This window comes from Trichoderma harzianum (assembly GCF_003025095.1).
Source record: "Trichoderma harzianum CBS 226.95 unplaced genomic scaffold M431scaffold_2, whole genome shotgun sequence".
Taxonomy (NCBI): Eukaryota; Fungi; Ascomycota; class Sordariomycetes; order Hypocreales; family Hypocreaceae; genus Trichoderma; species Trichoderma harzianum.
Window position 1 is genome coordinate 3748252 of NW_020209250.1, and position 14051 is coordinate 3762302.

The window sequence follows — 14051 nt, forward strand, 5'->3', positions numbered from 1 at the left end:
TCGCCCACTAGCATCTCCTCGGACCCTCGCCCAGCATTAAAAGACACATTCCCCCCACGGTTGCGACATGCTAAAGAAAAATGAGAAAAAGATGCTGCTAGTGCTGGTGAAAACCCACTTGCAACGTCGAATTCTACTCCAAGATAGGCCAAGGCGGATGATGTGCTCATTGGGGAGGCTGATGGCGACAGTCCGAAACCGCCGACTTCCGCTGCCTTGGTCCCCCCCCGTTGTTTTTCCGCACCTCACCTTTTTGTCTCATTTGTATGGATGCTCTTGAATTCTCTGAATTGTCCCACATAGTGTCAACTGGAGAGTGTTGAGATCATTGCACTTTGTACCCCGTACTTCATTGATAATTGATATTAAGGAATTCAGAGTTGGAAACGGCAATAATGTCGAATAGTGTATTAAATTTGCATGTCTATTTTACTTTTACTTGCTCAACAACTTAGAGAAATCAGCCTTCTCGCAGTATTCTCTAAAAGACGACATTCTAATCCCGTACTAGATGAATTAAAGTCAGCATATTGAACGCCTCTTGTATGATGAGATCAAACTTACCTTTCCTGGCCCAACAATCCCTGCTTCTCTTCCCTCATACCCGAATTCAAATGCAAATAAGACATTCAATCCGAATTCATGACCCAAGCCACCGGGAATGAGCTCATTAATCTCATCATATGTCAGCTCGTCAACGCCTCCATATTTGACGCCCTGGGTCTCGCAGAAGATGCGAAGATAGTCGGTCCAAGAAAGATATTCGCCCACGGCAAATAAGTTTGTGTTGGGAGGCGCCTGTTCAACAAGAGCTTTAACGTTAGGCCCAAGGTCAGTGCCAACGTTTCCGAGGGGGATGGGCTTGTGGGCAGCTCCGGGGACCTTCATTCGATAAGTGCCATCAGGTTGCTGAACAGACCAAAATGTTAGCTGAGCCATAATGATTAGAGAGAGGAGAGGAGTTCTTCAGATTTTACCTTTGTTGGTTCTACTGGTAGTCCCCATTCTAGTGCAATCTGGTAGTAGATTGGGGCTTGGATTTGAGAGAACTTGTTTTTGAGTTCAGGAAGGCTTTGTGCGTATGTAACGGCTTGGGCCTTGGAGTCCATGTGATATAGCTTTGAGAACTTGCCACCACTTGATTGGGTTGCATTAGCCATGGAGCTGAAAATGTACCGGTCTAATGTGGATGCCGTTGAAGCTGCAGCATCAGCAAGGTTCTTGCCATGTCGTAGCTCGACTTCGTAGCAGTATTCGACAAGTTCCTGATCAGGTTTCTTGAGCTCTTTGCTTCGAGGGTCCCCAAAGATGTTCCAGAAATCAGTGACGCCGAAAATGACATTGGCGCCTTGGAAGGCCCGCTTAAGCGATTCGACGTCGTCAAAATCGGCTTTGACGATCTCGACGCCCTTTGCTGCCCATGCTTTGGCTGCTGCGGATTCGGTATTGCGAGTTACACCGCGGATGGTATAGCCAGGGGTTTGGAAGAAGGTGTTGGCAACAGAGCCGCCCTAGATATGGCATTAGTAACTAACTAAGATGCATTCAATTAAATAGAAGGTATTCGTTTAGAAATACTTGCCTGAACTCCGGTAATGCCTGTGATGGCAATGAGTTTCGTCATGTTGTTGGATTATTGGCTATTGTTTAAATGTGTAATCGGTCTCGAGTGGCTAGTAAGTCAGAATGAGTTATAAATGCTTTAGAGTTGTGGAATGTAACATGCAGAACTGGGTTCAAGAGGTATTAATATAGTTGTACGAATTTATATCACTAACTCATCTTAAATCGGTGTAGTTACCTAGAATACTGGAGCATGAAACCATTTCTCAACTACATCATACGTATTAAGCGCTTCATTTCTAAACAACCCTCTAAGCGATCTCCAACATACAGCAATTTGTAAGATTTTAATCGCAACAAGTTACTATAGCTCCAGAAACTTACGTGCGACATGGAAGACCATTGCCCGAGTTGGAAATCTGGCGGCTTTGGCTGGGCGAATCACGATTTGTAAGATCATTTTTTCTCACCAATTCGGCTTGGGCCTCTATGTACAGCCACAGAATCTATGGCGGAGGGCGTAGTACCCCATCTCGATGTCCTAATTGGGAATGTGGAGTAAAAGAAAATGGATGGCTTTGGCCTATGAAATTCGATGCTACGGCTAGCAAAGATACAACCATATTGGAGCAGCTGACAACCGTTACTTACCAATTCACAATCCCAAAGACCAAAGCAGACGAGCGAGTTGATTGTGATTTTGTATCCTATGACATCATAAGAAGCAGAGGGCGCTAGATCGCAAAATCTGCGACATACTCCACAAAGAGCCAGTATGTATGTATATCCAAACGCCTAAGCTAGGGCTGACAAATGAATTACATACTCGTACCTATGTGATTCCATTCTAGCAGCCCAATGATTTCTTAATCATGAAACTATCGATGTGTTATACAGCCTTATGCTGAAATGCTATCTACCTATAGTATGCAATACCTGAGGTAAAGCTGTGTACCTCGGAAAATTGACCATAACATTGAAAGGGAAGCCAAGTATCATACGGTAGGTGGGAGGGATTAAGTGAGATTTGCATATAGCTGTTCTGCAGCACATCCTTTTAGTGCTATCATTGGCCTTATCAAGAGATATATGCTCAACATGTATTGTCGTTTGCAAGTGTATGTACTTGATGTGTATTTGACTGATTGCAAAATAATGTACTAGAGGTATATCATGTAAAGCATCCATCTGGCTCAGCTCCATCTAAGGCAAAGCCGAACAAGCATCCCCCCTACTGCCTCGCTGTTAAAGTATGTGCAGTTCTAGTATAATCTATTCCCGCCGTCGCTTTCCAAAAATGTCAAAAAGAGCAAAGTAAAAATAAAGAGAAAAAGAAAAAGAAAAACGTCGCAATTCTATACGCTCGTCTTCTCATCTCGCCATGATTCCACCGCATGTATCATTTAGGTGATTCGGGGCATCAGCTGCGAAGATTAAGATTGTCAGCCACAGTAAGCCTTACAAATGCATATCTGAGACAAAAGACTGAAAACTTACCGCCGCGTACTTGGGAGAGATGAACAATCCCTTCGCCTCGACCAAAGTGACCGGCTTCTCGCCCGGCGCAGGCAACGTCTCGATGCATCCCTCAGCCCAGGCCTTGCGCCCCTCGACCTTGACCGTCTTGCCGCGCAGCACCAGGAAGCTGTTGGCCTGCGTCGGCTTGCGGTAGTTGATCTCCAGGCTCGCCGTCACGGCAATCTTGTGCGGCAGCGCGTCGAAGCAGCCCCTCGCCAGCCCCTCGTCCAGCATCGTCGCCAGCAGGCCGCCGTGCACGAGGCCCGGGTGGCCGCACAGCCGGTCGCCGATGTACGTGACGCTGACGATGGACTTGCCGCCGTCCTCAATGAAGGCGACGGGGGGTACCATGATCATGCCGTCGCCTTGTAGGGCGCCGCCTGTGAGAGTACGGCTGCGGACCTCGCTTGACATCTTTAGGTGTGGTCGTGATTCTTTGAACTCTGGTCGTAATCGAAGCTCTTGGACGAGCGGGTGTTTGTTGATTGTCTCTTCGATTTGTTGCAGCTCGTCGCTGTCGGGGACAAATAGCTTGGCGGACTCGGCGTCGGTGAACGAGGCAAAGCCCTTTTGTACCATCGAATAGAATGTTGCTGCTGCTCCGAGGCCGCTGAATGCGACGCCATACAGGAGCAGCCCGAGGCCTCGACCGATACGTCCCTTGGGGGCTGTAGTGGTGGAAAACAGCTCAGACGTTAGCACGATCCTCTTCTTCTCTCTCTCCGCATGTCTTCCACACGCAGAGATGGAGGGAATCCTCGAGAAAACTCACCCTGTGCAGCCTCAGCATAACATCGTCGTTGAGCAGCTCCTCTGAGCGCAGCAAGTGACGGATGTAGGCCACCTCGAGCCATCTGGCCGATGCGGCGCCCGCCACGGGCAACGTGTTGGCTAAACATTTCCGTGCAATTGCCTCTCTTTATTTCCTCCTATCTTCACGCTTCTCCTCTGCAACAAGAAACAAACACGAGAAATTAAACACAAAACCAAGTGAAAAAGCCCAACAAAAAAAAGAACGTATAATTGCCGAGGCAAAAAAAGGGACCGACCACACACCATCACGCCTTTATAATCCTCACCGGCATAATATTGTATGTACAGTATGCGCCGATAAGATAAACTGATACGGCTCTTATCAGCGGTCCGGTATCCCGATTCTAGCCAAGCCCGCGCTTTGGCTCCATCGGCGTATCCGAGTTCGGGCAGCGAAAGCCTCGGATATTTTCCTGCTCTCTACTGCGTAGGCGTGTGAGACACACCGTGGCTTCGGATCGGACATTTCCTTCCCGTCTGACTGTCACTTTTATTCATCATGGTTGCATCCAAATCAAATGGGAAAGGCTTCGAGAATCCCATGACATATTGTCAAGAGTGACATTCGCCCCAAGCCACGAGGAAGCATCACTGCAGACTTTACTAGTGCACCTCGGGCATCACTTACACCTCTGTGTAGCTCTAATACACAAGACAAGCGCGCCCTGGTAGACTGACCAATAAACATATTTCCTGTTTTCTCGCCGCCTTCCAGGCCCGATTTGAATTCCTTATTACATGTAATCTGCTTTTTGCCTATTCTACAAGTCATCATCTCCCGCCAAAAGCTCTGCATAGTCGTCCACAGACGCAAACGTAGGCAGACCCCTGAGCATCTTTCTTCTAGCCTTGCGCTTGTCTCCCTTCTCCTCGTCTTCATCGGGCACATCTGGAGCGACCAGCTCGTCGTCATCTGAGCCTTCTTCCTCTGAGTCGTCACCAAATTCCACACTAACATCATCCTCATCATCCTCATCGCCATCGAGTGACAAGGCAGGCGAATCATCGTCATCAGATCCCATGTCCAGATCATCCATATCGTCAAAGCCAGCATCCGAGGCATCTTCATCAATGTCAGGTTGAGCATTGACCAATGCCTTCCAGATCTCGTCCTCTTCCGCATCGCCCTCATCGTCTTCGCTACCTGCCGCCGCCTTCTTCGTAGTCTCCTTGCCCTCCTTGGCGATTTGCTGGAAGTATTTGTGGAAGAAGACATCCTCAGCAGCAACGTCCTCTGCTTTCTTGTTCCAGAATGCAGCCGAGTTGACTTGGGTCGTGGATGAGCTAGTCCGTCCGCTACCCAGCCAGATGTCTCCAATATCCTTGGCGGCCTTGAGAGGCTGCATAATGGATGCACCACGTGCATCCGTGGCCTTTGCGTTTCTGTACACAAACTTATCCAAGAATCTGATGAGACTGTGGCTCTCCATATCAGGCTTCAGCATTTTCTGGTTTCTGTCCATCAATGAAGAAGCAAACTTGCTGACGGCAGGGTGGAAGTGACTTTGAATTGGAACCACTTCCCACAGGCAACTTCGGTGGGCGTTGCTGTGCTCTGGATTTCGTTTGCGTCCATCGTACGTCGGTCGATTTTCAGGCTCTTCGTCATCAAATACGGATTCTTCGGGCGACTCAACCAAAGTTGAGAGGTCGGGGAACGTTTGCCTGAGATGAGAAATGACATAGAGCAAGCCACAAATAAAAGGGGGCTGATGCAGACCCGCCACCTGCAGCATTCGCTTGGCGAAAGCCTTGACTCTTCGCACGTCGACATCGTTCTTCAGTGCGCGCAGAAGCAAGTTTAGGTAGAGCGCCTGCTTTGAAGAGGTCATGAGACGTGGGTCAAGCAGCGACTCGTACAGAGTTCTGTAGAAACGGTCGCTGCCAAGATTTCTGGCAGAGGAGAGATGTTGAATGAGCAGCAAAGCTTGGATGCCAGTGTTGAAGTTGGAAGAGTGCGCAATCTTGAAAAGCGTGTCGAGATGACGCTCCATACTATAAACAAGTTAGCCATTTTCACACAATTCTGCTGCAACTGCTTTGAGATTTAGACACTTACACCATGTCATTCGTGCCCACAAATGGTGCGGCACGGTTGACGCCGGTCAGTAGGGCAGAAACAAGCTTATCAGCTGCCTCAGACTCTGGGACAGAAGCGGCTGTTGGCTTTGTCTGGTTAGCTGGCTTTCCAGATGATGAGCCCTTGCCAGGCTTCTGTCCTTTCTGTCCTTTCTGGGGCTTGCTAGATTCCTCTTCTATCGGCATACCGAGCTTTCCTGTCTTGAGTATTGTGGCAAAAAGGTCGAAATAGATACGAAGTAGAGACTCGGCTACAGCCGGCTCCTTGTTTGAAAGAATCGTTTGGTTAAGGGTGTTGATGGCATAGTAGCGTGAACGATGGTCTTGCGAGGGTCGAAGTAGAATCTCCTGTTCCACCGTTCGTACGATAACCGGCTTCATACCAGGGTGTGAATTTTGCAGCTGTAGGAGGAGATATGACGCCCGTGAGGAAATCTTTCGGTCACGATCACCCAACTTGTTGACGAGTAGAGTGAGAAGGTTCGATTCCTGCTCCGGCTTATCCTTTAGCAAGGCATAGACGAAGTCGACTGCCCTCATTCTGGAGTATTCGATCTCATCGGAGCACCAGACTTCCAAAAGTTGAATGATTTTGAAATAAGTCTCCTTTAACCAGTCTTCGTATGCCCAAGATATTAAATGCGCTTGTGTAATTTTGCCAGGCAAAGGTTGACTTGGGGCCCAGATTTTGGCAGAAGCTCGCTGAAGTGAGCCTAAAAGGCCTGGTTGAGACTGAAAGGTCCTCAATCGTCGATCCGATGGCAGGAGTGTTCCGGGGCCAAGCATATCCACGAGTGCCCCTATAGCTCCAATGGCTTGTGCTCGACTCTTCTTCGAGGCTAGATTCATCAGGGTGTCGAATGCGCGAATGTTGTGAACGGGAGACTCTTGACAAGCCAGGGTTAGAGCGGAAACCTTGTCTGTAAGAGTACCAGACGTCATGATAGTGGCAAGAAACTTGTGAGACGAGGATGCAAAGATGGTTGTTCTGTATTTAGCCGCCTCCGTCTCCAAGAGATATTTTCCATGCTCCTTCAAGGAGTTGATGGCTGACATGAATGGGCCAATGTCATCCACCGTAGGTCCGGGTAGCTGGGCTAGTCTAGCAGCATGCCAGTCTGCGCGCGGCTCGAAAATCTGGTTCACTGAGTTAGTTGTCAGAGATGCCGTTGAGACTCAAGGATATCAACTTACCAGGCCTTCGACACGTCGCATATCATTCTCAGCAGGGCCTTTTTGTTTTGATTCCTTGTTGGGTTTGCTGTTGTTCTGGTTCTTGTTCTTGCCATCGTCTTCGCTAACATCGTTGTCGGAATCTTCCTCGTCGTCTTCCTCCTCCTCCTGATCGCCTTCTTCCTCTTCTTCGTCATCGCTAGCATCAACCGGCGCAAGTCCAGCAAAGCCAAGTTCTTTTGATAGAGCTGCCAGCTCCTCTTTCAGACGCTTGTCTACTGGTGCCTTTGACTCCGAAGCGACTGCTTCATCATCGGAAGCGACTTCATTGATCAGACGCCAATCTTCCTCGTCGCCTCCCAGGGCCTTGATTTCAGCCAGCAAAGCCTCTTCATCGGCCTTGGTGTTTTTCGCGGGCGGTGCACCCTCGGAATCGCGCTGCTTTCGCTGCTTCTGCTTGCCAGAGGCTTCCGTAGGTGGATTCTTTCGCTTGTTGTAGGGATTGCCGTTCAATTTCTCCTGAATCTGAGAAGTGAGCTCGCTCAATCCATTCTTCAGCTTGGCCGCATCGTTTTCAGAGCGCTGGGGCCCTTTGGCCTTTTTGGAGTGCTTGGCCATGGTGAAGATGCTGCCGAGTGTGTTGTAGTAGAAATCGGCTGCATCAAATTTCTGGATGCGACGCAAGTAATTTTTTTGAAAGCTGCTTATCTTATCGGCCCACGCAGATTTCGTAGCGCCTATCGCGTCTGCTGTTAGCGCCATGCGCTTAAGGAACCGCCGTCTAAATTGTCTTGAACCTAACACAGGCTCTCTCATTGGTGATAAGTCTCACCTCGTACGAGGTGCGAATATTGCATTGTTTTCACTCATTCAAGAATCATGTAAAACTTAGAATGAATTGTTCCCCCACTCATTAAACATGCGTGCTCCAGCCTTGATCTATCATGGCGGACTTCGCCCGCTAAAGACCGTTCGTAGCTCGAATCCCATCCGAGCTTTTTCACAGCCTCTTTTTGCTCAGTCTATACGGCTGAGATCAACGCTGTCCAAGATATGGGTTCCCACTGGCGGCGTCTCGGCCACTGAGGGAGAAAGTATGCAATTATTCTTTCATCAGCTTGAGGAATTGCTGGGCTAATTGTTCATAGCTGGCCATGGCAAGCTTATCCGAGCTGGATTTTTACGTCAGGTAAGCCGACCTCACCTCAGATGATGACCTGACCCTGTGCAAGATAGTTTTGCTAACCTAAATCAATTTTGCAGGCACAATCTGGAGTTTTCCAACTTCTTCCCTTGGGACTGCGTGTCCAGGATAAGATTGAGCGCCTGGTTGACAAGCATATGCAAAACCTCGGTGAGTCTAATCACCACACATTTCTGAGGTGATGGTTGGACTAACTTCTTTCTAGGAGCCTCCAAACTAGCCCTATCAACCCTCACAACTGAAGAGCTATGGCGCAAAAGTGGCCGCCTAGATAAAGTCTCTTCTGAGGTAAAAACTGCGTTCGCAAGCGAATGAGATGCATTTTACTAACACTACGCCAGCTCTTCCGGCTCCGTGACCGGAAAGAAGTTCCCATCATGCTGTCACCCACACATGAGGAAGAGATCACGTCCCTTGTGGCCAGCACTTTGAAGTCTTACAAGGACTTGCCTCTCAAGTTATATCAAATCAGTATGAGCCCATGACTGATTCCAGTCACTCCTCATGCGTAGCTTCTCGCTAATTTTTACAGCACGAAAATATCGAGATGAGATCCGCCCTAGGCACGGTTTACTAAGATCTCGTGAATTTATCATGAAGGATCTATATACATTTGATTTGACTGTTGAAAACGCTGTTGAGACTTATCGCGACGTCGCCGCCGCCTACAGTGCCTTCTTCGCAGACTTGAAGCTGCCCATCTTAGTAGCTGAGGCCAGCTCAGGGGACATGGGCGGAGAGCATAGCCACGAATATCACCTTTCTCATGCCATTGGAGAGGACACTGTCGCATCCTGCAATAGCTGTGGCTATACCGCCAACGACGAAGTAGCTGCGGCTCGGTCATCCAGGCAGCTTGATGACGCTACTTCATTTTCATCCTTTGGCATCTGGCGCGGCATTACAAACGACAGAAAGACACTTGTAAATGTGTGGTACCCACTTCTGGGGAACTCGCCGTCTGGAGACGTTTATAATATCCACGCTGTCAAGTCGGTCGTTCCCGAACTTGATACCAGTGTCAGTGACGCCGTCTCATTCTGGAAGGAGGCCGTTCAACAGGCAGATGGGCATAGTGGAGAGCTTCAGCTACTGAATGTCATTGATTCGAGACTTGCAACGGCTTTTGAGGATCTTCGCGGCGACCTCCCTCTATTTCCTGCGGATCTCGCTGGTGACCAAATCCAGCAGTCGTCAATATCGCAGACAACAGACGGCGGGGATCTAAACCTGTTGCGCATCATGGACGGTGATGGCTGCCCTCGCTGTGATACAGGGAAGCTTGAGATCCATCGCGCATTGGAGCTAGGGCACACTTTTCTTCTCGGAACACGCTATTCAGAGCCTTTGGAGGCATCTGTAGCACTCCCACAAAACCCAGGAGTCCAAGTTCCAGTCCAAATGGGCTGCTTCGGCATTGGCGTTTCTCGCATTCTCGGTGCTGTGGCAGAACAAATGGCAGATGATAAAGGACTCAACTGGCCACGGGCTATTGCACCCTTTGAGGTCGTCATGATTCCAACATCCGGAGTCAATGAGCAGACGTTGGAGTTTTACGATACATTAGCAAAGCATGAGGGCACTGGTGCTGGACTGGACATTGTCCTGGATGACCGCAAGGAAGCATTTGGATGGAAGATGCAGGACGCAGATATGACGGGCTATCCTGTTGTAATTGTACTTGGAAAGGCCTGGAGAGAAAATGGCGTCTGCGAAGTGCAATGCAGGAGGCTTTCGGTGAAGGAGAATGTCAAGGCAGAAGATGTACCCCAATATCTGACGGCTTTGCTGGAGCGGCTATAAAAACACACAGCGGTAAATATCAACATCTCTCCAATCTGGTACAACTTAAATAAAAAGAAAAAATAGAAATAAAATAAATAAAAACAATTGAAATTTTTAATTATCCACATTACACATAAAATTGACATGAATTCATGATATAACGCCCGTCCAAACCGTCGTAAATCCCACGTCCTCGTTACAAGGATCGCCAGCCCCTCTAAAGTCATCCCGCGTAGTGGTGCATGGAGGGGCTCGTCTCTAAACCTCCAGCTCGCCCCAAGCTTCTCAGGCGCCGAAACATTCGACCACGAGCAGCCATGTCGAGCAACCAGACAGAGACCAGTAAGGCTCCAAACCCCCCCTCTCTCTCCTGATTTTTTTCCTTCATTCTCGTTGCTTTGAAGCTGTGCAATAGTGCTAACCGCCTGCTTTTCGTACTGTTTAGTCAATCTCGACACTCTCGAGCCCCAGCAGCTCGCGCAGGTCAAGAAGCAGCTCGAAGAGGAGCTCGAGCACCTGACGAGCTCCTTCGCCCAGCTCCACGGCGCCCAGAACAAGTTCAAGGAATGCCTCCGATGCGTACAGGCCCGAGCCGCCGATAGCCAAGGTACATCATATATCCATAGTTCATCGGTCAATGGGGGTGTCGCAAACAGACGAAAGGGGGGAGAGCAAGAGAAAAGGAAACAAAAGCTAAAGTAGCGATATAAACAGGCTCAAAATCTGTCTTGGTCCCGTTGACCAACTCTCTCTACGTCAGCGGCGAGTTGACGAGCACCGATACCGTCTTGGTGGACGTGGGCACAGGATTCATGATTGAAAAGGTTGGTATACCTGTTTTTTACCACCTGGCTCAAAGGATGGGAACCTGACAATTAACAGAAGCTAAAATCGGCCGAGAAATTCTACGATGCAAAAGTGAAGGAGGTTGGCAATAGCTTAAAGGAGCTCGAGGCCATTGTTCAGAGGAAACAGATGAATGTTCGCACAATAGAAGAGGGTATGTCTGCTTACTTTTGCCGAATCACTCATCCCACGGTTACTAACGTTGCACTCTCAACAGTTTTACGGAACAAGATTATGGCCAGCCAAGCAGCAGAGGGTCAAAGTTGAAAAGTACAACCCGGGAGACAAAAAAAAATTGAATAAAAGAATTACCTTGCGCGTCCATCTGATCATTGATTACTATCCTCACACGACAAAATAGCCCCGGTTGTGAACCTACACATTGGCCACGGTTGAGAGATCTTCATCCTCCTCCAAGATCAAGGGCGGTACATCCTCCACATGCTGCTGGAGCTGCAAGACGACTTCAAGGAAGCTTCGGAACCTCCTCCCCAGATCTGGATCAGTGCCAACCCAAACATTCTTCTGTCCCTCTCCCCAGTCCTTCCTCCTACTATGCGGATTCACCTGGTTCATGGCCGAATCCCAGTGCTTGCCATAAAGCTGAATGCCCCACGCGAGTTTTGCCGGCGATCTCGTCTTGAGCCCCTTCCAGATCTGGGTTATGCTTATCTCTAGCATATAGGGAGTACCCTGAAGTTCGACAGCGAACGTCGTCTTCAGGCGAGTTTCCGATATTTTGTCTTTCCACGGCCCGGCTTGACCGACTATCACCTCACCCGGTTTGAGAAAATCGTCCGTTTCTTCGTATGTAGCTGGTATAAGACTCAACTCGTTGATAAGTTTGTTGATGCCGTCTGGTACACTCTCAAAATCGTATGCATCTGCTCTAATGCTCCAATCAAGTCTCCTAAACCGTTTTAGATTAATACAGAGAGCGCATTCGACGACCTTGGGGCAGCTTACATGTCTGGGGTGGCCATCACCCAGTTGAGCCACTTGGTTGGGCATGCAATGCCCATCTTTGCTCGTAAGGTATCGAAGCTACCATTCTCGCAGCCTTCTACGTATACCTCTTTCCATTGCAAGCCCAATGTCAAGGCATACGTTCGTCTTATGGTATTATGGTCCAATCGAAGGCCATTATCTCCTTCCAAGGCTAATAAATATTTTATAACGTGATTTGAGAGCTTGAGCTCGTTCAACCTTGAAGTCTGATCAGCAAGGGGTGCCATGAGAGGCTGATATGTGATGATTACCTGTCAAATAGTCCAATGCCTCCTCGAATCGAGAATGACTTTGCCGCTTCCGTAAACTCATCATAAGTGAGCACTTTATTCATGCCCTTGTACTTCACAAATATCTTCACTTCGCCGAAATCCACACGCATCCTGAGCTCAGAGTCAACACTCATTGCACACTCTGTGGAATTGAGGAGATGCGGGCGAAGGGTTTGGAGAAGTTTTGCCGCAGTTCTCTTTATATCCGATGATCCAGACAACGGTGTTGTCACTTCGGGTCTCGAATTGGGCGCCACTGATATGCGAGCGTCCTCGGTAACTCTAGAGCTCTTCTGGACGACAAGCACTGTAGCAAGAAGCTCTTTTTGCAGGCGCAGATCGTGCACAGTTTGGTTGAATGCATGAACAGCTTCTTGCAAACCAGATGCCGACTCACTATAAATATCCCAGGCTTGGGTCTCTCTTACTCTGGTGATCCACACGTGATGCTGTTTGCGAATGTCATCCAGTATGGCAGGGTCCTCAAGTGCCAAAGGGTACACTTCCCAGGAGGAAGCGAGCACATATCGGGCCTCATGGAAGAGTTAGCGGCTTACGAATAATCACCATTGACAAGAACAATGCAGGAGAGATAAGGGCATCACTTACCCGTATCAGCTCTCGGTCTGTTGGTGGCTCTCCAAGATAGGATTCTTTGTTTATAACTGCCTCCAGCCGCTTATCGTTCACCTGGGCTTTGGCGGTTGGCATTTTCTTTGCTACTCCCCATTGATCCTTTGGCCCTTGAGGCTGTCGATTTTGAAGGTGGCCATGATTGCCATGATTGCGATGGCCGTCTCCCACGGGTACCCATGGAGTCGCTCGACCCTTGCCTTTGTTCATGATATCTGTTTGCCGAGAGCCAAAATGGGTTGAAGAGTGAGAAGAAGAAACTGAATATTTAGAATAAAGAAAAGAGAAATCCAAGCACGAGAGAGTCAGGTGCAGGCTGGGTTAAGTTGTTTCCTGTTGGCAGGGAGAGCCTGAGGCACCACTAATGACGAGTTGAAAAGAGAGGAAGGCCCTGAAAGAGAGGGTGTGAATAAGGTACAAGCCCTGAGAGTCATAGTACCAGGCAGGTACCTCCATATAGTGAATCAGTCGAGATTTTGCATGCAAGTTGCCTTTACGGCCCATCTGACAAACGGACGTTTGTTCCTTGTACACACATGCATGCGTCAGAATGCTCTGTAAGACTGAATCAAAAGATCTAATTTTCCATTAGCTATATTAATACTCCTGATACTATGCAGCCCTATTATATTTGATTTTTGGTCATTAATAGAGATAGTGACCGCATTTCCTGCCATTGTTGTCAAGTGTTAATTGCTGTTTGATAAGGCACTTTGAGCAGCCCTTCGCTCAAGTCAATCATGACCATTCCTTACGCTTCCGCAGGTCTAGAATGTAAATATTGCACAAATATTACAAAGATTATTATTGACAAAGGATAGTATTGCATTTATTTTTTAGAAGTCCTCCTCCATGTCATCTATTACTCCTCTTCAAAGGACTTACAAGAGGCTCATGTCCCCAAGTAGATTGGAATATGCACCAATTGATTATGTATCTATCGGGTGCCTTCCAACGCGTCTCCCCCAAAGCTCGACGCGTTAATTGATCCAAGCTACCCTGCGACCAGAAAAGTAGCAGCAGTAAGTGACAAGCTCTGCATTCCATAATCTAACTGGTATATGAATGTTGTCACTACCAACATCGAATTCAACGGATTGACAAATCACGCACAGCAACAATCTCGAGTTCCTTGATCCGCCCAGTGGCAACTATAG

General features: G+C 48.4%; 6 protein-coding genes across 6 annotated transcripts; 2 read left to right on the plus strand and 4 right to left on the minus strand.

Moving 5' to 3' along the window:
• Positions 1-397: 397 nt before the first annotated feature.
• M431DRAFT_528194 (hypothetical protein) lies at positions 398-2409 on the minus strand (the record flags this gene model as incomplete). Its single annotated transcript, XM_024920732.1, has 7 exons — positions 398-507; positions 565-909; positions 978-1511; positions 1948-1995; positions 2034-2069; positions 2215-2311; positions 2396-2409. 7 exons carry the CDS (start codon positions 2407-2409, stop codon positions 436-438), a joined length of 1146 nt encoding a protein of 381 aa, XP_024779476.1. The 3' UTR covers positions 398-435.
• Positions 2410-2655: 246 nt separating this feature from the next.
• M431DRAFT_504757 (hypothetical protein) lies at positions 2656-4122 on the minus strand. The gene is made up of 3 exons (XM_024918518.1): positions 3854-4122; positions 3061-3749; positions 2656-2987 (listed from the first exon to the last, which is right to left on the minus strand). Exons 1-3 carry the CDS (start codon positions 3978-3980, stop codon positions 2967-2969), a joined length of 837 nt encoding a protein of 278 aa, XP_024779477.1. The 5' UTR covers positions 3981-4122; the 3' UTR covers positions 2656-2966.
• A 270-nt stretch (positions 4123-4392) lies between these two features.
• M431DRAFT_135578 (hypothetical protein) lies at positions 4393-7783 on the minus strand. The gene is made up of 3 exons (XM_024912533.1): positions 7168-7783; positions 5954-7110; positions 4393-5889 (listed from the first exon to the last, which is right to left on the minus strand). Exons 1-3 carry the CDS (start codon positions 7762-7764, stop codon positions 4656-4658), a joined length of 2988 nt encoding a protein of 995 aa, XP_024779478.1. The 5' UTR covers positions 7765-7783; the 3' UTR covers positions 4393-4655.
• Positions 7784-7989: 206 nt separating this feature from the next.
• M431DRAFT_135582 (hypothetical protein) lies at positions 7990-10217 on the plus strand. The gene is made up of 6 exons (XM_024912534.1): positions 7990-8240; positions 8295-8335; positions 8410-8500; positions 8556-8638; positions 8692-8821; positions 8883-10217. The coding sequence occupies exons 1-6, from the start codon at positions 8066-8068 to the stop codon at positions 10151-10153; spliced, it is 1791 nt and encodes a 596-aa protein (XP_024779479.1). The 5' UTR covers positions 7990-8065; the 3' UTR covers positions 10154-10217.
• Positions 10218-10452: 235 nt separating this feature from the next.
• Positions 10453-11248, plus strand: M431DRAFT_2340 (hypothetical protein; the record flags this gene model as incomplete). The annotated part of the gene is made up of 5 exons (XM_024913650.1): positions 10453-10477; positions 10581-10742; positions 10850-10959; positions 11018-11135; positions 11199-11248. 5 exons carry the CDS (start codon positions 10453-10455, stop codon positions 11246-11248), a joined length of 465 nt encoding a protein of 154 aa, XP_024779480.1.
• A 108-nt stretch (positions 11249-11356) lies between these two features.
• M431DRAFT_76414 (hypothetical protein) lies at positions 11357-12972 on the minus strand (the record flags this gene model as incomplete). The annotated part of the gene is made up of 4 exons (XM_024922462.1): positions 11357-11891; positions 11948-12187; positions 12241-12794; positions 12871-12972. The coding sequence occupies 4 exons, from the start codon at positions 12970-12972 to the stop codon at positions 11357-11359; spliced, it is 1431 nt and encodes a 476-aa protein (XP_024779481.1).
• Positions 12973-14051: the final 1079 nt, after the last annotated feature.